General features: G+C 38.2%; 1 protein-coding gene across 1 annotated transcript; it reads left to right on the top strand.

The window, feature by feature from the left end:
• The first annotated feature begins 14,321 nt into the window (after positions 1-14,321).
• On the top strand, positions 14,322-16,508 carry LOC108954434 (disease resistance protein RPS2-like). The gene has a single exon (XM_018860409.2). The coding sequence runs from the start codon at positions 14,322-14,324 to the stop codon at positions 16,506-16,508; it is 2,187 nt and encodes a 728-aa protein (XP_018715954.2).
• Positions 16,509-22,139: the final 5,631 nt, after the last annotated feature.

Raw genomic sequence — 22,139 nt, 5'->3', positions numbered from 1 at the left:
GTCGGGTCGGATATGGGTCAAAGAATTTACATTATGCTTAAATGGGTCATAAATGGGTTAATGTGTCAATTTGGGTCGATCAATTAATGACCCAACCCAAACCCAATCCGACCCACCCGTTTGACACCTCTAAACGATGCACAACTAGGCGGCGACAATGGTTGAAGGATGAGGGATTTTGAACAAAACTAAGGCTCTTTTTTTTTTTTTTTTTTTTTTTTTTTTTTGGGGAAAACCTTTTCTTCGTTTACTAGGGTTTGGATAACTTAGAAAAATGAGTCAACGGAAAAATATTTTCTTGATCAACAAAAAACTTATACTTAAATTTAGGAAAATAATTTCTTTTTAAAAATTTCAAAAATTATTTTCCAAAATATGAGAGATATCGATGATTGGACCGTAGAAACTTTGCAATTGGACATGGGAACTCTAATGCTTATTCTCAGGTCATCATCATACAGAAGTGGATCCCTCGCTCTCGGGCCTAAGTCCAATAAAGTCAAGCTTGCAATCTCGGTGGCCATGCGCCTAGACTAGATCCCCATTGCTGACACCTGGATCCCTAGTGCTTATGCTCGAGCACATTAAAGTTAGGCCCAAGACCCCAAAGTTGATGCCTACGTCTCCAATGCTTAGGCCTGGACCCATTGAGGTCGGGCCCTCATATCCAATGCCCCAGCACTAGTGTTGGATCCACAAAGGCCTAGTGTGAGTGCTTGGGTCCATGGTGCCCAATCCTTTGCACCTAAGCTTGGGTCCATTGAGACTAAGGTCGGAGACCCTATTGCCCATGCTCGAGTCCATCAAGACTAGCCTCGAGACGCTGATGCCCATAATCGGGTCACCAATGCTCGCGCCCTAATTCGTTGAGGTAGGGCTTGGGACCACGGTGGTTGACCCTGTGTCCACAAAGGTTGGCTTGGGGCCATGAAGGTGGGGCTTGTGCTAAGTCTTTGGCGCCTGTGCTCGGGTCCATAGAAGCCAAGCCTAGGACCTCAGTACCCATGCTTAGGTCACTAAGCTTGAGACCTTAGTGCCAATGCCCAAATCTCTAGTGCTCGAGCTTGGGTCTATTGAGGTTGAAGCCCAAGACCCCAGTGCCCATGCCCAAACCCATCAAGGCTAGACTTGGTCACTAGTGCCTTGCCCTATGTCCATTGACCGATTGCCGAGACTTGGGTTGCTGGAGTCCCACGCACAACCTTTGTGTATGCTAGCCTAAATGATGGGGATTTGCACATTTGCATTGGATCTTGGGCCTAATCACTGTGGACCCAAGCCAAGGCACCATGAAGTGGTGCATAGGCATGGGGTTCTCAATTTTGGCTTTTGTGGACACCAGATTGGTGCTTACGCTCATGATGAGACCCAAGTGGCATTGCTTGGGTCCCTAGTGCTTGGGTTGGGGTCTAGCAAGGCTAGACCTAGGACCCTACATGTCATGCCCAATTTTCCAGTTGCTCATATGCAAGTCACTAATGGCCGAATAACATGTGTTATTTTGGAAAATCGAATCAAATTTTTCTTTCCAAATGACCCAAAAAATATTTTTCTGTTTCTTTTCAAATTTCAATTAAACACCGGAAAATATTGACATTGCTCTGAAAATAACTTTCTTGAAAACATTTCCTAAAAGTGTAATATTTTTTGTGAAATAAATAGAGCCTAAAAAAGAAAACTTCTCCCACGATTCACACAAAGCCTCCGTCCCCAGTTCAAAAATCATTTCGATTGTGTATTTCGTTCTATGACCACACCGGCAAGTCCTCCCTCATGGACACCATATGAGCTTCATCCTCGGAGTCCACGTCGGCCAGCCCACGGAGCTCAGCCGAAGGACCTTATCTACGCTTTTGATGGCATGGAGAAGAGCAGAAGGGGTGGACGGCCAGGCTACTTTATCGAGGGAGAACCGGTCAGAGCTCCAACTCACGCTGACAATCATCAGCATCGGAGGCAGCGACTACTGAATTGATAGGAAGGTCATTCCAGGGGATGAGTACAAGGCCAATTTGAAGTCACCCCGGATTCTATCAACACAAACAACTTCTTAATTTAGGAACAAAGACAGTATGAATGCCATAACTTTCTTACAACGCTCATTTTCACTATTGTAACTTTTTTTCAATCACTTCAATACCACAAATACGTATGGCGTTAAATTTGAATGTGATGAGTTTTTTATTCATTATTTGAGTGTCATAATTTTTTAAATATGCTTATTTAATTGCCATGACTTCTAATAAATAACGTGTCTCATAATTTTCAAAAGATATTCACCCAAGTTATGTCACTCAAGTGGTTGGTAAGAAAAGTTATAACACTCGAATGAATGGTTGGAAGAAAAATTATGGCACTTAATGCATACTTTTGTTGTCCATGAGCCGCTTAAGTTGTGTTTTTGAAATTAGAGGATTGCTCAGACAGGTTTTAGACAGTTTTGCCTATGGTTCAGCGAACATCACTGAAATGAGAAAGTTATTGCAAAATCAGAATAGATTAATACATTCTGAAAGAAGCAAAGTATGTCATGAGGAAGATAACACGGCAACTTATTAAAAGCCCAAAATAAAGGGAGAATACTCCTGCCTGCGACACATCTAAGTTTTGAACTAGGTCAAACCATACCTTAAACTATAATATTTGTAAATCGAATTGTCGGTGGATTATAGCAGTTTTGACTCTGGTGAAAGGTCAAGACATTTCTCCTTTTGTGCGGTGATGTTGAATCCATTGCATCCAAAAATCCAAGGGAGCTCATTGCACTGTTGGAGCAGATATCTGGATCTGAAGAACTCATGAGAGACTACGAGCAGCTTGAAGCTAAAAAAAACTGTGGCAGAGGGAAAATCTGCTCTTGCCTATCCGTTTGCTTAAACACACGGATTCATTGAAGTTCTATATTTGCATTACAAAAAAGAAGGAGAAAAAGACAACAACATATGAATGTACAATTTTAATATGTGTGCACAGCAAGCACACTCAGTAGAAAGCTCCATGGATTGCAACCCATCCTACTGCAACCCAGTGGAATGCTCCACTGACAATCAATCAGTGACTGCATTGAGTAATTCTTTTTTGGTGGTAAATTAGTTCCGTCTTCTGCAACCACGCGCCATTCTATAGTTTATTACTTCTTTTTCATGGTTGTAATCTCCACTTGTGAGTTAGTAAATTACTTTCTAGGAATTATCCTATAAAATAAGTAAGGTATCTTCAAAGTAGTATGAAAACCTAAAGGCAGTAATTTATCTTATAGGAAGTCATTTACTTGAAAGTACTTCTTTTTGCATGGGTCACTATTTTCGTGGACATAAGCAAACTGAAGGAGTGCTAACTCTTGGCGAGTATAGTTTCCCTTATTGTTAGTAAATTGCAAACAAAATTTAATCGTGATCCCTTGTTATATTGTAATAAGTTCATTAGTTATTTTTGGGGTTGTAAAATACCTTTATGGATTGTTAATTAGCTTTTGTTTATTATAGCTGTTTGTAAATGCAAAAATTATTCAAGGACCGTAAATTACCTTGCTTGTAAATTTCCTTCAGGAACCATTTATAATAACCTGCTATAGCATGTAAATTTCCTACCAGTTCTATACAGTTGAAAATGCTATTGTTGATGGGTCTATGTGTTGGGTTTCAATCCAATCCTTGTATTCTTTTGACAATGACTTGATTTCCCAATCCGAAAGACATATGGAGAGATCAATCTTCATTGGGGCTGAGCAATCTTCGATTTCTCAAGGTGGCATGATGTCAATCTCTATAAAAAGTTATCAATTCTAGGCCGTTGGTAAAATCACACAAGTTGCACACTTTAAGAGTATTAAATTGTGGTTTGGAGGAAGAATTTTTTTTTACCTCAACGGACCAAGTGCCAATGGAAATGTTGAGACTATCTCTGAGCTAAAGATCTTCCGTTTAGTTTGATTGAATAACTTGAGACGAATATGAAACGAGAATTTTTGTAGAATAGTGAGATTACATAATTTAATGTAGAAGTACAACACAAGTGCCAAAACTTGGCACAATAAAACGTTTAAGTGACAAAAATTCCAAAATGTACACTTAAGTACTACTTTTTTTGAAAAATGGGATATTTAAGGGCAAACTCTAGTGAAAGATGCCGAAAATCCGACGTGACTTATTTTTAATAATATACGTTGCCTACCTAGCTTGCCAGAAAGCTAAGTCAACAAAAAAGAGCCAAAAAGATGCATTTTTCGGATTACTAGCCACCCCAACCTGCAAAACGACATCATTTTTAGCTTATCTAACCATGTCAACATGAAAATAATGTTGTTTTGCACTTATTTCGTCGGAAAAATGCCATGTCGGTATTTTAGCCGGAATCTCTCGCAGATTGGCACTTAATTGATTAATTTTGCTCCGATTTTGGCGCTTAAGTGTACATTTTCGAACTTTTGGCATTTAAGGGTCCCCTGTACCAAGTTTTGGTGTTTTGGCAATTCAGGTGTCTGTATCTCCATAATTTAAAGGAGTTGAACATGTATGACTATGAAGCCCATGGGTTTCCCTTTCCCTATCCATGGTTCAATTACTTGCGAAATTGAGAGAACCAACTGTATGCAATTGAAAGAAGATAGAGGCAGTTGATCAGGGGGAAGAACGGTTGAGCATGGAGACTTCAGAGTCTCTAGCATTTCCTATGTTAACCTATATATGAATTTGAAGGATCGGAAAGTTTTACACGCTTCTCTCGCGAAAAGTATATGAATGATGTTCTGTTTTCATCACCAAAAATCTTTTCATAAATAGGTTCATTCTCTCGATACAAATGGTTACGTTTTATTATTATTATTATTTTATATATATAATCTAATGAAAAGCCAATGTTAGGATTACGGAAGTTTAGAGTGTAGACCGCGTCGGTTCACGCTCCACTGCTGTAGCATCCTCAGTTTCAAGCCATGAGAATAGGGCTACTAAGTCGGAATGTTCATGGTGGGGATCGGCTTTGAGCAAGGGCACTATGCCTTGTTCCGAGCTTATGTGCGAAGGCACCGTGCCTTGCCATGTGCCCATAAGCAAGGGCATTGTGCGCAGTCACGAGTCAAGGCCCCAAGGCCCCAAGGCCCTGTGCCTATGCACAAGGGCGTTGTGCTTTGCACCAGGCCATGGATTAGCTGCTTGACCATAAGCGTTGGTCATGGAATGGTCACGCACCACCATGAATCTAGGGATGATCAACGATCGATTCTGCACGGGGCATGTACTGGTCGGGGGTGATTCCGCACGGACATGTATCAACTGCGGACGATCATGAGTCGATTTTGATTGATCGTAGATTGGTCATGGGGACCAGTTCCACGAGACCGTATGACAACCAAGGGTCAACCATGGATCGGTTGCAACTAGCCACGGATAAGCCAAGGCAAAGCCAAAAGTCGACCAGACTTGGGCCCTGGGCTAGGTACGGAGCTGGTCAAGTCAAACTAGGTGCCAATACAAGCTGACCTAGGGTTTGGTCTGCTAGGCCCCACGACAGTCAAGGCAGGACACGAACTTGCTTGCGGGACTGACTTTGAGAGGCATGGTTAAGATCCATTGTAGCTCTAACAAAAGAAATTTAGAACATACCTAAAACTAAATTAACAACAAATATTAAAGAGAACATAATGCTAACTTAAAACAAATTCACCAATTTGAGTCACAAATAGGTTTGGGTTTGCCTCCTTATTCTCTCCTTGACATGCACAAATTCTACTAATAAAATAAAAGCATAAAAGCTAACTAAGAAAACTTAAAATCCCTTGGCGGCTCCGAGGCTCCCTCCCATCTCAAATATGCAATAGGCCTCCAACAATCTGTTTTAGGTCAGCCTCCCATTAGGTTTTGGCTGGCTTCTTCTTCAAGATAAAATATTTTGGAAGGTACTGAAATATTCTTAAAGATATTGAGATATACTTAAAGATATTGAAATATTATGGAAAAAATTAAGGTGCAGGCATTGATTTGCAAATCCAGCATAGACACATGGGAAAATTACGCATATGGTCTTGGCGTGTTATGCAAATAATGTGCACAGTGCCTTAAAATTTTGAAAGTCATGTTTCCTACAAAATTCAATAAAATTACATGAGTAGTAAATAAATTCACCAAAAATTCATCAAAACTTAGCAAATGTCAAGCTTAAATTAGTAAAAATACTATATCTAAAATAGAGTTATCGCGTGGCTTTTTACTTTTTCATGTAATATGAAGTTAACCGATGATCATGCATGGATGATCGTTTCATACCATTCTACTTCTACTTAAAAGAAGGGAAAGAAAGCAAACAATGGAAATTTAAAGGACAGTGCGGTAAGTAAACACCCAAGACAGTTTAAGGAAAATGGTAAATCTAGCATACAATCCTAAGATAGAAGTAAAGAAATCAAAGCAAAGAAGAGCTCGCAACTTGTAAGATGTTTATACAATGCTAAAACAACTTGAAATATATATCAGGAATGAATACTACAAAGATAGAGTTGGATTGGACATCGATCATTCGTTGTCTTTGGGGCAACCACTTCCATGGACCTATTCTAATTCTATCCTATGACTAAACTAAAGTATCAATTAAAAATAATTTCAGAGTCACTCATGGCAATCAAATAGGTAATTCATGGCAATCAACAAGCATGTCATTTAACGTCAAACATCAAAGGAAAAATAATCAAACAATCAAGAATGGCCTCGGGGTCAACTTCTAATTGTTCATGCAATGAGCCACACTAAGACTCTTACCCAATAATTTTAATGGTTTGTAGTAATTAGCTATCACTTGTATTCACAAACGATGATTAATACTAACAAGCCCCTAATTTGGGGTCTAAGTGTCACCCAAAGCATCCCACAAGTACATGCACCGTACCTATACGAACATATAAAAGTCACATGCATAGTTTAAAAATAAGCATGTGTGCAAGCCATTGGACCTTGGTTCTCAATCAATCAAGCAAATTAGTGAGCCTACACCAGATCACTTATTCTGTCATCATGCACCAAACACATCCATATGCATTTCATAGCCAGTGAAACAATCAATATATGACCCATTTGAAGCCCATAAAAGATTTTATGAACGAGTGGCAAAGAAAATGCATTATTTAGAAAAGATTCGATAAAAGGGATATAATTTCGTCTATGCTATGGAGCACATTTAGCCATCAAAGCTAACTTGGGCGCATCGAATGGCATAATTGATCAAGCATTGCCAATGTTCTAAATATGATCCAAACTTTGATAAATTTTATGTCAAATCGAGATTTTTAAGGAAAATGTTAGATATGAACATAATTTTTAACGAACCAAGAATCACGTTTAGTTGTTGAGGTGAGCTCGGGTGCATTGAGAGCACAACTAATCAAGCATCACAACTGTCTTAAATATGAATTAAGAATTCAATAAAATCATGTCAAACTAAAATTTAAAGAATGCATCACATGAATGAAAATTGGATTCAGGTCAATCAAAATATGAATTCCAGATTATTTTGCAACATTTGAGGAATTTGAAAAGCGTGTTGAAACGCTTTATTTTTTTTAAGAACTTTTATGTATGACGTTTGGAATATGAGGATCGGAACTTGTAAAGACATTAAGCTAGTTGATCATGCATAATTTCCTAAAAATGCTACAACAGAGACAAGTCATAAAAGGAAAGACAGAGCATGTCAGAACAGGACATACAAGATTTAAGCAATTGAAGTATGACCCATGAATAATTGGTCCTAAAAAAAATTACGGCACACCAATCACTCAATAAGGAACAACTTCCATAAAGGAAGTTTCCAAGCTACACACGAATTTATAAAAATCAGAGAACACAAAACAATGTATCAGAAATGGTACAAGTCAGCAAGGCATCAGGGCAAATCAATGGCAATTTGTCCTAGTAAACGATGTCTAAAAATCCTGAAAATCCACTACAACATAGATATATGGATGACAGTCAAATTTTGTTAAGGATATACGAATGGCAATATGTTCTAGTAAATGATGTCTACAAATTCTAAAAATCAACCACAACATAGACATATGAATGACAATTAAATCCTGCTAAGGACTAATTGTTAAGGACTAACAGCTAGTCCGGACTAACTGTTCTTTTAATGGTGATCACCCATGTAATTAAATAAAGTAAAGCCAATGAAAAGGAAATCAACCTTGACTTGTTATGTTCTGATAGCAAGTGTCCTACATAATTCATGTTATACATGCTTTCGTGCGTAAGAATTAGTAAAGACTATTAAGATTGTGTTAGTAGGGTGGCATGCTTGGGGCACCACAGCTTTTGTTTGGTATCTGAGCCTAGGTTTCACCTTGGAGTGATAAGGTGTGTTAATAGTTAGAGTGGGCAAGACAAATGCGCGCGCTAAAATGTTAATTGTATGTTTGCTATTGCTATTTTGTAAGAAATAAGTAACTTTCGTTATTCATAGGGTATCGATAACGTTTAGTACTTATTAGCTACATATGGATATCCAGTCACTTATTAATTAGTGACCGATGTGCAAAAGTCTGATGCTACGAGGATGTGAGGAAGTGGGAGGAGGACAGCCACGGATGGATCTCCCTCAAGGATGGATGCTCAAATGGAAGAAATTCTGTAGGTGCTTGCCAATATGGGAGCCTTGATGGAAAGACAAGCCCTACAGCAGGTGGTGGGTGGCGAACGCCAAATACAAGGATTGATTGAATAATTCCTTAAATTGAATCCACCAAAGTTTGCTAGGCTAGGAGATCCCTCGGAGGCAGAGATATGGATAGAGGAAATGGAGAAAATACTTTGATGAATTGTACGGACGTTGAAAAGGTGTCATTAGTGGAGTACCAATTTCAAGGGAATGCTGGACATTGGTTATCACGAAAGGTACGTAAGTGACTTGGGTTGACTTAGTCGAGTCATTCTTCATAAAAATATTTCTCTGATTGTGCCTAAGACAAGAAGATAATGGAATTAATGCAGTTAAATCAGAATAATCTAATTGTGGATTGTTACGAAGCAAAATTGGCAGAACTCTCCAAATTCACCCCCCAAGTTAGTTGAGAACAGGGATGACATAGCCAAAAGATTCCTAAATGGTCTAAGGGCTGATATTATAGAAAAGTTGGTACCTTTGTGCCTAAGGGACTATCGGGAGGTGTATAAGTGTGCTTAATTGGTGGAACAAGAGCTAACGACCTAGAGGATGGGGATAGTGTATCAAGCAAGACCAAATCACCAAATGAACCAGAATAGCTACCATCAAGATAAGAGACTTCATCAGATTGAGAGACAACCATTTGCACTAAATAAGAGAAACAAGGCAAGAGGTCTTGGAAAGAATAATAGAGCAACAAGACGGCTGTACTATCAGATTAATGACTGTCATAAGTATGGTTGATAGCATGGGAATGTACCATATCATGTGGTGAGGACTTGCTATGGTTGCAGACAACCAAGGCATTTAGTTAAGGAATGTCCTCAGAAGCAGACCCAATAACAATCGCTGCTCTAATCAATAAGCAGATCGGTGCATCAAGGAAATAGCTAGAAGCCATCAATTCAGGGGAGATTTCATGCGATTACAAAGGATGATGCTGAAACCTCTAAGATGGTCCTTACAGGTATTGTCCAATTGTTTGACCAAAATACTTACGCTTTATTCGATACGGGAGCCACACATTCATTTGTGTCCGTACAATTTGTGCAATTGAGTGGAATGAAACCTGGGTTGTTAGAAATGCCACTTAATATTTCCACGCCTCAGAGAGATGTGGTTTTATTTACTTTGGTGTGTAAGGATGGTCAGATAGTTGTAGGGGGACAAAGTCTGCCATCAGACTTGATGGCACTAACAATGTATGACTTTGATGTTATTCTAGGGATGGATTGGCTTCACAAGTACCAAGCCAATATGGATTGCTATAGGAAAATAATCCAATTTAACCCACCAAACCATCCTAGCTTCAAATTCTATAGAGATAAGACGACCCCTTCTATATTGCTCATTACCACATTTGAGGCTCATAGACTTCTTGAGAATGGTTGTAAGAATTATCTAGCATATCTACACACTTAAGCCAAAAGAGAAGTAAGGCTTGAGAAAATTCCTGTAGTTTGGGAATTTTCCGACATATTCCCTGAGCAATTGCTAGGACTACCCCTAAACAAGAGTTTGAATTCATTATTGAACTGGCTCTTGGTATGAAACCGATATCGAAAGCCTCATATCAAATGACATTAGTGGAACTAAAGGAATTAAAGGTGCAACTGTAGGAGTTAGGTAATAAGGGCTTCATTAGACCTAATCCTTCACCTTGAGGTGCATCGGTGCTATTCATAAGGAAGAAAGATGGATCATTACACTATGCATTGATTACAGGCAACCAAATCAAGTGACAATTAAGAATAAGTACTTGTTGCCAAGGATCGATGATCTATTCGATCAACTATAGGAAGTGTTGATGTTTTCTAAGATTGATTTGAGATCAAGAAACCATCAACTAAGGATTAGAAAAGAGGATGCACCTAAGATGACCTTTCAAACTTGGTATAGACATTACGAGTTCTTAGTTATGCACATTGGATTGACTAATGCGCCAGTAGCCTTTATGGATTTAATGAATAGGGTGCTCAAATTGTTCTTGGACCAATTCGTGATAGCTTTTATGGACGACATCCCGATATACTCAAAAAGGACAAGAGGATCACAAGGAGCACTTGAGACTTGTGTTACAGACGGTTAGGAAACACAAACTATATGCCAAGTTTAGCAAGTGTGAATTTTGGTTGGATAGGGTAATATTCCCAGGTCACATAGTGACAAGTAAAGGAATATCGGTGGACCTAGTCAAAGTTGAGGCAGTGATAAATTGTCCTAGACCCTCGATAGTAACAAAAGTTCAGAGTTTCTTGGGTCTAACTGAGTACTATCAAAGGCTTGTAGAAGGATTCTAACGAATTGTAGGACCATTGACTCAGCTAACCTATAAATACTCAAGGTTCAAATGGTCACAAGAGTGTGAATAGAGCTTTCAAGAACTTAAGAGGAAATTGACCACGGTGCCAATCCTAACGATACCTTCAAGATTTGGAGGTTTTATAGTCTATAGTGATGTATCCCACAAAGGGCTGGATTGCGTATTAATGTAACACGGAAAAGTTGTTGTGTATGCATCAAGACAATTAAAACCATATGAAATGAATTGTCTCACCCACGGCCTAGAACTCAATGCAATTATCTTTTCTTTGAATAGATGGAGACGTTATCTATATGGAGAAAAGTTCGAAATCTACATGGACCACAAGAGCTTAAAATATTTGTTCTCCTAGAAGTAATTGAACAAGAGGCGAAGATGGTGGATTGAATTATTGAAGGACTATGACTGCGAGATCCTATATAATTTTGGGAAAGCAAACAAGGTTGCGGATGCTCTCAGACAGAAATTGGCAATGACGATTGTAAGTATGATGGTCAAGGAATGGAACTTACTAGTTTTGAGTTCAAAGTCCAGATGGGTGACTCTACAAGTGTAATAGCCACACTTAGAGTTGAGCCTAAAGATATACAACAAATTGAGAACTCGTAGCAATTGGACCCTAAAATTTCGAAAATCCGAGATGAGGCCTTAAAAGGAAAGAGGCCGAATTTTCAAGATTTAGATGATGGAATTGTGAAGTTTCGTGGATGCCTTTGCGTGTCAAACAATGATGAAATAAAGAGAGATATCTTATTGGAAGCACATCGGAGTAGCTATAATATCAAACTAGGAAGTACAAAGATGTATAGAAATCTTTGCCAACACTATTGGTGGAATGGAATGAAGACGGACATCACTAGACATGTCTCAACATGTTTGACGTGCCAACAAGTGAAAGTCGAGCATCATAAGCCATCATGAATATTGAAACCTTTGGAGATATCGAAATGGAAATAGGAACATGTGATGATGGACTTTATACAAGGACTTCAAGTGAACATGATTTGATCTGGGTGATAGTAGATCGCTTGACTAAGTTGGCTCATTTTCTGGCAGTATGGGTAGACTACTCACTGGAGAAATATGCCATGTTGTACGTTAAATGAATAGTACGGCTACATGGAGTCCCTGTAACTATAACATCGGATCGAGACCTACGAACATTGAACTTTTGGTGGAGCCTCCGAGTTGCTTTAGGGACCAATCTCCAGTATAGTACGACTTTTTATCCACAAACGGATGGGCAGTCGGAAAGGACTATACAGACATTGGAGGATATGTTGCGAGCCTGGGTCATCGACTCGCAACTGGGATGAGAGGTTACACCAGTAGAATTCACATATAATAATAGCTCCCAACAAAGCATCTGCATGGCCTCGTTCGAAGCATTATACGGTAGGGGCTACAGAAGCTCCGTCTAGTAGGGTGAAGTAGGGGAACGAAAATTAACGGGTCAAGAATTGGTTCAAATAACATTGGATGTAGTAAAGATAATTTGGAACCGGCTCCGAGTTTAACAAAGTCGATAGAAGAGTTATGTGGATAAATGTTGTAGGCCATTAGAAATCAATAGAGGTGACCATGTATTTTTAAAAGTATCGCCTATGAAGAACATGTCAAGGTTCGGGAAGAAAGGAAAATTGAGTCCGCGGTTCATAGTACCTTTCGAGATTATCGAAAGAATTGGAAGGTTGGCATATTGATTAGCTATACCATCAAAACTATCCAATATACACAATGTTTTCCACGTGTCTATGTTAAGGAAATACGAACCGAATCCCGCACATGTATTAGACTTTGAAGTACTTGAGAAAGATGAGAAGGTGAAATACATGAAAGAGCCTATACAAATCCTAGATTGGGTGGAACAAGTCTTGAGGAACAAGACTATACCATTAGTTAAGGTCTTGTGGTGATATCATGATTTGGAAAAGGCAACATGGGAAACTGAGGACAGCATGAGAAGTTGATACCCTCAACTCTAGAGAGAATTAGGTAAGTCCTAAATTTCGAGAACGAAATTTTCTAGGAGGGAAGAGTTGTGACTCCGGAATTTCATCCACCTATTCAACAACAATTATGTAAAGATTAAGGTTGGCGATGATGGAGGTGGAAAAGATAGTCCGCAACAGGCTTTCAAGCTTTTGGAAGAAAGTTCGAAAAGACTTAATTGATCTCAAAAACTGACATATTTATCTATCTTTTGAGTAGAGGCAACCCTTCGGAAAAAGGTTGCAAAATGAATAAGCACGTTCTCAAATGTTACGATGAAAAAGCATATGAAAAATTCGGAATTAAATAAATAAAAAATAAAAAATAACTGCAACTCATTTATGAAAAGTCACACTTTTTCAAGTGAACACTATGGTTAATTTTTATAATAATAAATCTGAAATTTTCAATATAGTGATTATTGATTAGTGCCAAATCTCATCCATGTACGAACTCATATCTTTTCGACATGGAATAAGGCACTTCTTAGTTTATTTTACAAATAAATTACCGATTGGCCGGAGTTATTTCTTGATGGATGGGAGAAAAGGGGCGAAAAAATGGGACGATCCAGTTGAATATAATTGGGTATGTGTCGATCGAACATCGACCAATTTCAAATGTCCTAATTTATGACCCGGAATCATTTTAACTGCAAATCCAACCTTGCCTGTATGGCGCGAAGTCCCAGAAATCGCGGTGGATGTTTAAACAAAGAGCAATATAAAGCAAAAAAGAGAGTGAAAGAGATAGATGGCAGAGATTTCTTTAGTGAAAGATGATTCTTTCATATTTTCCTTTTCCTGTTAGGAAGATTCTTTTTCACTTTATTTAAAGTTTCCAAAGTGAAGAAATGATGAGATGGTTGAGGATTCTTTCATTTTGTTTTTCCCTTAATTATGAGGGTTCTTTCTCTTCTTACAGTTCAGATACTTGTCTTCCGTGATAGAGAAATTCTTCTCCTCCAGCATGGGGGATTCTTCTTCAAATTATTCTTTTCTTGGCCAAGGGAAAATGAGATGGTCTTCACGACTTTTCTTGACGGACACCTTCGTTATATTTTCGGAGCTTCAGCCCATCTCATTCAGACATCTATCACATTTCTTATCTTGCAGTCATCTGTGTCGTTCACTGTCTTCTTCAAGCCACTCTCTCTCTCTCTCTCTCTCTCTCTCTGGGTTTGCTGGGTTTGTCCTGCAGCTGTTCAATGTGTTCATCATATTGAACCTTTCCTCTTCAGTCATTTTGTTTCTAGGTTCCATCAGTACCGCCTGCCTCAGCATATATTAATTCTTAACTTTCATTGCTCCATAAAGAAGAAGGAAAGAAAACCAAAAGGGTGCCAGAGGGGAGGAAAATGACAGACATTGTTCTGTCTGTAGCTTCCAAAGTGGCAGAGTACCTGGTGGCTCTCCGTCGTCACTCCAGCTATGTGATGTTCTCCGGCAGCTACACTGGCCAACTTAAGGAAGAACTTGAGAAGCTGGAAAACGCTAGGCAAAGGGTGCAGCTTTCCATCGATGAAGCTCAACAGGAAATGAAGTTGATCAAAGCCCACCCCGAGAAATGGGTGATAGAGGTGAAAAACGTTGTTGACATGGCGCAAAACGCGCTGAAACACGATGAAAGAGCCAAGAAGACTTTCTTCTTCGGGTGGCTTCCCAACCTGAAGGAGCGTTATCGTCTCGGCAGGGAAGTGACAAGGACAGTTCGGGACATCCAGGCGTCCATTCGTCAGGGTCAATTGGAGATGGTCTATTGCAGGCATGCTCCATCAAGGCATGTTGTCGGCGCTCTCGATGTGAATTCCTCAGCCGATCATTGGGGTGACACTGCCATCGAGTCACGAGCTTCCATCCTAGAAAAAATAATGAATGATCTGGATGATGAGAAGCTAAAAGTGATTGTAATATACGGGCAAGATGGTGTGGGGAAGACTAACCTTTTGGAGGAAGTCGAGAAGAAACTCAGGAGCGAGAAGAGATTGTTCGACGTGATCGCCAAAGTGAAAGTATCGCAGACTCTGAAGAACATCCAAGACGCCAAAGTGAGATTATCGCAGACTCTGAAGAACATCCAAGACGGTATCGCTTATGCCTTCAGTCTAAATCTGAAGGACGAGCTAAGCGAAGAGCGAAGAAGAGGCCGCCTGTTTGGAGAAATACAGAGTGATTCGACGAAGAAGGTTCTCATAATATTGGAAGATCTGGGGGCGCCACTTGATTTGGAGAAGGTCGGAATTCCTTCGGGAAACGAGAGCAGGGGATGCAAGTTGCTGCTAACATCGAGATTTGAAAATGTGCTGGCAAAAGATAAGCATGCCGATCGAACAATTCATCTTGAAGATTTACACGATGATGAGGCTTTCAGGCTATTTGAAAAGATAGTCCGCGACAGGCTCAAAAACGAGAAATTGAAATCAACGGCGGCTAAGGTGGTCAAGAAACTTGCAGGTTTGCCTCTTTTGATTACCTCGGTTGCAAGCACTTTGAAATATAGCAATATATTCGTATGGAGAAACGTGTTGAGAAAAATAGGTGAGTCAAATATAGATGCAATAGTGAAGTTTTGTTACGACAATTTGAAGAGCGAGGATGCGAAGTCCTTGTTTATATTGTGCGGTCTTATCGGTGGGACCATTCAAGTCGATACTCTGCTGGTACTAGGCATGGGCTTGGGCTTGTTTGAGGGATCCTTTAAAAGGATAGAAGGTTCAAGGGAAAAATTGAAAACTTCACTTGATAGCCTCCGTTCCGTTTGTTTGTTGCTAGATGGTGGCGATGACAAGGAAAATGTGACCATACATGATCTTTACAGCGAGGTGGTTGTCTCAACTCCATTAAGAGGTGAGAATTCCTTAGTGATGAACATCAATTATCACTCATGGTCGACGGAAAAGCTTGTGGAATGTTGGGCAATCTACCTAGTTGATGTTGTCGATGGTAGGCTTGCTGAAGTAATGTCGTGTCGATTTACCGATTTGAAGATACTCATGCTGTCTCAATTAGAAGACGGGCTCGGGAGGCCTGCACACCGACATGATGAGAGAGATTGTTGTAGACTAGATTTCACATACATGAAAGATCTCCAAGTCCTATATCTTCGCTCCATGCATATCACTACTTTACCTTCCTCCATCGAAAACCTCAAAAACCTCCTGTCATTATTCTTAGACAATTGCCTTGTGGAGGATGTGGCAATTCTTGGCAAGCTCAAAGCATTGCAATTTCTTAGCTTTGCGGGGTCTTCAATTTCTAGGCTGCCTAAAGAAATGGGGGAACTTAAGAAATTGAGACTGTTGAATCTAAGTGACTGCAAAAAGCTTCATATAATTGAGCCTGATGTCTTAAATGGCTTAGTAAACTTGGAAGAGTTATATATGAAGGGAAGCTTTGATAGATGGGTTGGCCCGGATGAAATCCCGTCGAAATCTTGTAATGCTGGGCCTGCCGAGTTGAGGAGCTTGACAAAGCTAACCACTTTGGAAATATCAGTCCTTGATGCAACGATAATCGTGAAGAATGATTCTATTAAAAAAAAATAAAATCTCGGAGGTTATTCCTGCTCAAAAAGAAAAAATCTCGGAGGCTTTTGATAAAGAAATGAAAAAATTGGAGGAGGAAATGAAAAAATTGGAGGAGGAAGTGCAAACAGCAAAAATCTTGAAGGATAACCGGGATGATTTTATTAGAAAACAAGAAATGAAAAAATTGGAGGAAGTGCAAACAGCAAAAATCTTGAAGGATAACCGGGATGATTTTATTAGAAAACAAAAAATCTCGGAGGTTGATTCTGCTCAAAAAGAAAAAATCTCGGAGGCTTCTGATAAAGAAATGAAAAAAAGGAGGAGGACATTTCTGTTCAGATAGAAAAACTCTTGAAGGATTACCAGGATTATTCTATTAGAAAACAAAAAATCTCGGAGTTTAATTATTTTCAAAAAGAAATTTTTTTGAAGGCTTGTTATAGTGTAAAGAAAAAATTGGAGGAGGAGGGTCTTGTTCAAATAAAAAAATCGTGGAGGATTATGACCAGCCATTTGGGAACCTAATCAGATTTTGGATCAGCATAGGAAATCTTGATGGAAGGGAATTTGAAGGTTTGAGAACCATGAAGCTTAGATTGGAAGGGTGCGATAATATTTTTTCAATAGAATGGGTTCAAAAAACTTTGCAGAAGACTCAATACTTGCATGTGGATGGATTGAGAGAGTTCAAGAACGTTCAAGATATGTTCACCCTAGGATTTCGAGAGCTGAAGAATCTTGACATTGACAATAGCCCATCAATTAAGTGCATTATCAATTCATCCATCAGCCTCCATCACCCCCCTTTCACAATTTTAGAGTCTTTATTCCTCAAAAATCTTATTCATCTAGAGAAGATATGCAATGGCACTATGGCACCAGAGTGCTTCAGCAAATTGAAAGCCCTGCATATCGAAAAGTGCCACCAATTGAAAAATCTGTGGTTGCTATCAGAGATGCAAAGACTTGTACATTTGGAAGAGATTCAAGTGTGCGAATGTAACTCGATGCAAGCCATTACCTCAAATGACATGGGAAAAGTAGAAGTTGCTGATGACCTAGTTGAGTTGCCTAATGTACGCCGTCTGGATTTGCGAAAGTTACGAAATATGACGAGCTTTTCCAACAGAGGCGAGCGTGCTGCAATTCAGGTACCTTTTTCGTTTTCTTTTGTCATATTGCGAGCATATAAGTTTCCTTAATTCTTAATATTGCAAATGCTATCTAGATCATACTATTACCATTAACGGGGAATTTAGGATAAGATGATATTAGTATTCACCAAACATTAATGCATATTACATTAGATTTGATTCTTTGTAACTGATGCGCTTTGATTGGAATCCAACCAATTTTCGTTGAAATGCTGATGATGTGGTGTCACACCAGCAGCAATAAGAAAGATACAAAATGAAAAGAGATGGAGAGAGAGATGGAGAACACCCAAACCCCATGTATCATGCCACGACTTTACCATTATAGGGGAAACGGCACGACCATAAAACCTTGTTATAAAAATATATATCCATTTATATATTGCATAAAACAACGAGCTGGTTATAGAATCAAAGTAAAAAAATCCACCAAATACACACACACATCTCTAAACTATAACTAAACCTAACAATATCATCTCAGATATATACAACTACCTAAACTCATATCCAAAATTCAACTACCAAAATTTTCCCATTGATACTGCTCCAATCCTACTTGCCACTAGCTGAAGAATATAAAATAAAATTGGAATCAGTGGTGTGAACAACCACAATTTTTTGAGTAGAATAAATTTCTTCCAGGCAGATTGAACATTCACCATGCATGTTACAAAGCAATACAAGAAACTCATTTATCCAAATTTAGTACATAATATTACATAAAAATTCAATATGAGTTATATCACTTCAACACGACTTTATACATATAAAAAATATTCATTCAATCAATAATATTAAAGCAAGCATCAATGATTCAGCCCATTCACTAATCCAGTGCTCAATATCAAACAAATGTCATGGTTAACACCTCGAGACAAGGCTTATCAAGATTTCTCTTGGCTAGGTCTCCACTTATATCAGTTGGTGGTTTAGCCAAAGTAGGATATCCTAAAACCAGTATGATGCATACTTAACCCCTCAATGGATTCTAAATATAGCGATAATGAGCATAAACCTACTAACTTGTCCTCCATTAACTCACAAATTATATCCAAAAATGGGCATAAAACTGCTAACTTGTCCTCCATCAACTCTCAAATTACATCCAAAAATCCATCTCATTAATCGAGTTCACTAACTTGAACATATAATTAGTTAAAATGGATCCATAATTTATAACTACTTTTGTCAGAGTAAGGTCACCAGTGAATTTATTCTTCGACCACATTAGATAAACTATACACATCTCAAGCATGCTCTATTTTAATCAACACTCTTGGAGTCCTTTTTTTTTTAATAATCAAGATATAATTAAAGCCAGCAAAAACAGAGATAAAAATATTGGATAGTTTTATCGCAGCATAAACCCTCTTAAAATGTACAAAATCACAAAATAAACATAATCACATTAAGAGAGAAAAGGAAAATAAAATAAAATGAGAGACTCCAATCACAAATGTACGCGTGTGGAAGGGCGACGTAAGAAAAATAAAGGAAAACGCATTGGGACAAAAAAGTTCATGTAAGTGTACTTGTTGATCAAACTCTATATCCGACCCATAGAATGGGCTTTGAAAAAGCAATTCCTGGAATAGAAATTCTGTCTCTGCCTCTGTCTCTGTCTCTCTGTCTATATATATCCACAATTCATTTAGGTAGAGAGTTGGTAGGGGGTTCTTTTTTTTCCCTGTATATTATATGTAAGCATAAATGTTTTGGTATTAGAGGTGATAGGTGTTCTTTTAGACGAACTTTGTTTTCAAATGTCCTTCCTCTATGTTGGAGAATAATCTTGCTATTATTCTTTACGTCAATCTCAGAATAAAAAAGTTTGACTCCTCATTTGACCATTCAAAAAGAATTCTTCAAATATAATATGTCCATGGTTATCGTCCCACCGAAATTACCTAGAGTTGGAAGTGACGATTTGCCAATTCAAATAAACTTAAAAATGATGATTATTATTTGACATTCTCGACTCTCGAGTCTCATGTAATAAGTATCTACAACATCTTGTAATTGATCATTTAATTAAAAACAGAAAATACATGTACGTTAAAATTTAATTAAAAACCAATATACATATATTCGTTAGAAATTGAGTTTTTTTTTTTTGCTAACGAGTTTGAATTTTGTAGTGAAGTGTTTGATTGATAAAATATTTAAATATTAAACTACGCTTTTATCTAACAGCTTAAGCTTTTTAAAACAAATGACAATGGTTCAACATATCTCACATGTTATTAGGATAGGAGATCTCATTTGCTTTCTCAATTAAATATGTCAAAGCTTAGTACTAAGTACTAGATTAAGCATGAGGGGAAAGTGATAGAATATTTAAATATTAAATAAAGTCTTTATCTAACAGTTAGTAGTAATCTCAGAAAATTTTACAAAGCATTAACTGGCTCAATAATGAAGAAACACTCTTACAATAGTTAGTATTTTGACGGTTTAACTAACGATAAATTAACTTCCTTCTTCCCCATTATAATAAAAACCGTGAAATTCTCAACAATATCACATGTACGGCTTGGCCCTTGCGGGCATGTACTCAGGAAGCAATTGAAAAACTTTGAGAGGAAAGTGAGCGGTTAGGTTCAAGAGGACCCAAAAGAAGAAGAAGAAATAAAGAAACGTTGGAGATGAAGGGCCTTTTATACGGTCACTTCACTTCATTTGCACTTATTAGATCTCATATATACTTTTGTCTGATGGAAAAAAAAAAAAAAAAAAAACTCTTTCTCTCAGATTAATCATCCCCAAAGCCCCAATTTTCTCTTAATTGCACCAGAAAGAGGTGTCTGAGCCCCATCTATTATCAATTGGGCAACATCCTTTTTAGTGAGAGTTTTAGAAAACTGTTTGTTATTCAATGAAACAGTCAAAGAAATTAGAAACGAGGAGTACTATGGATATTTCTATACTCCTTTTATTTTATTTTTTCTTTTCGTCTTGTTGTGCAACTTAATAAAATATTCTATATAGCAAGCAATCCCATGACTCTCTTCTGCCGTTGTAGAGTGCTGCGCTTGCACCACGATTTAGATTATCACCGACAAAAATTTGCATGCACCACAATTTTGCAACTTATCTATCTTGAGCAACCATATGAAAAAATGAATGAAATCATGCTATAATCAAATCATCATCTCTAGTTCTCAGCGATTATTTAGGGTATACAGTGGACATTTTTTAAGCCTTCAAGGTGTGATTTTATCTAGTAGTGAATGCCTCGTATCTTCCATATTCTAGAAAAGTGAACTCAAAAGGTCATTTGACTCACTGGAAATGCTCACATAATTCTTTTAACATAAATTAATATAATAATCAGCCAAACCAATATGCCCTTTTTACTTGCTTGAAGACGCAGAAGTTATTGTGGAGCCATATTCTTTCTTTTTCTATTACAGGTTGTGTTTTCTAGCTTGGAGGCATTACATATCTCTGGCATTGGTTACATCAAGATGATATGGGACAATCATGTGGCATCATCCTTTCCAAGATGTTTTCAATATCTGAAGACTCTAGATGTGTCATATTGTTATGAGTTATCAAATGTGTTCACACCAATAATAGTTGGAAATTTAGTGGAACTCACAAAATTGAGGATAAGTTATTGTAACAAGTTGACGAAGATCATCAGCGATGAGGGAGGTACTAAGGGGCCTATAGGGGCTTTCAAACAATTAAAGTATATAGAGCTTAAAGAGTTGAGAGGGTTGACATGTTTCAACTCAGGTAGATATATTTTGATGTTCCCTCTCTTGGAAGATATCATTGTGACTGAATGTCCCAACATCAAGTTCTTCTCTGAGGCACCAATAAGGGCGCCAAAGCTAAAGAACATACAAGGATCAATAGGAACATGGTTTTGCAACGGAAATATAAATGACACCATAGCGAAAATGGTATGCATCAAATTCTGTGCAATTGGATAATTTTGATTACCAACAAACTAATTGCTTTTTGGTAACCAAAAGTATATGATTAATGATGCATTTTTTGACAGGCTATGGATGGAGTAGAGTTTATGCATCTCTATCAGGAAAAAGGGCATAGCGATCTTATTTCCATCAAGCCACCTAGGCAACTAAAATCACTGGTGGTGGAAGGCTGTTCATTTTTCAATGCTATTCCATCCGGATGGATGGATGAATTAGACAAAATTAACACATTGCAGGTTCAAGATTGTGAGCAGCTAGAAGAAGTATTTGGCCTTGAAAAATCGGTGGCTAAGAAAAGCACCCTAGGGTTGCCTCAACTATGGGCTTTGAACTTGATCAATTTACCAAAGTTGAGGCAACTATGGAAGGAAGATTTTCAAGGAACGCTCTGCTTCAGTTCTCTGAGTTATCTAACCCTTTATAAGTGCAACAACTTAAGACATGCTTTCGCTCCATCAATGGCTCAACGCCTTCCCATGCTTAAATGGATGGAAATAAAGGAGTGTGATCAGATGGAAGGAGTGATCACAGAGGAAAAAGGGGAG

The sequence above is a fragment of the Eucalyptus grandis genome, chromosome 7 (genome assembly GCF_016545825.1).
Source record: "Eucalyptus grandis isolate ANBG69807.140 chromosome 7, ASM1654582v1, whole genome shotgun sequence".
In the NCBI taxonomy this organism is placed as follows: Eukaryota; Viridiplantae; Streptophyta; class Magnoliopsida; order Myrtales; family Myrtaceae; genus Eucalyptus; species Eucalyptus grandis.
Note: the sequence above shows the minus strand (reverse complement) of the source record. Positions and strands in the feature narration are given on the sequence as shown.

What these genes read in the sequence shown, in the direction of transcription:
- LOC108954434 (XM_018860409.2), top strand. Translation starts at nt 14,322, where the DNA reads ATGACAGACATTGTTCTGTCTGTAGCTTCCAAAGTGGCAGAGTACCTG.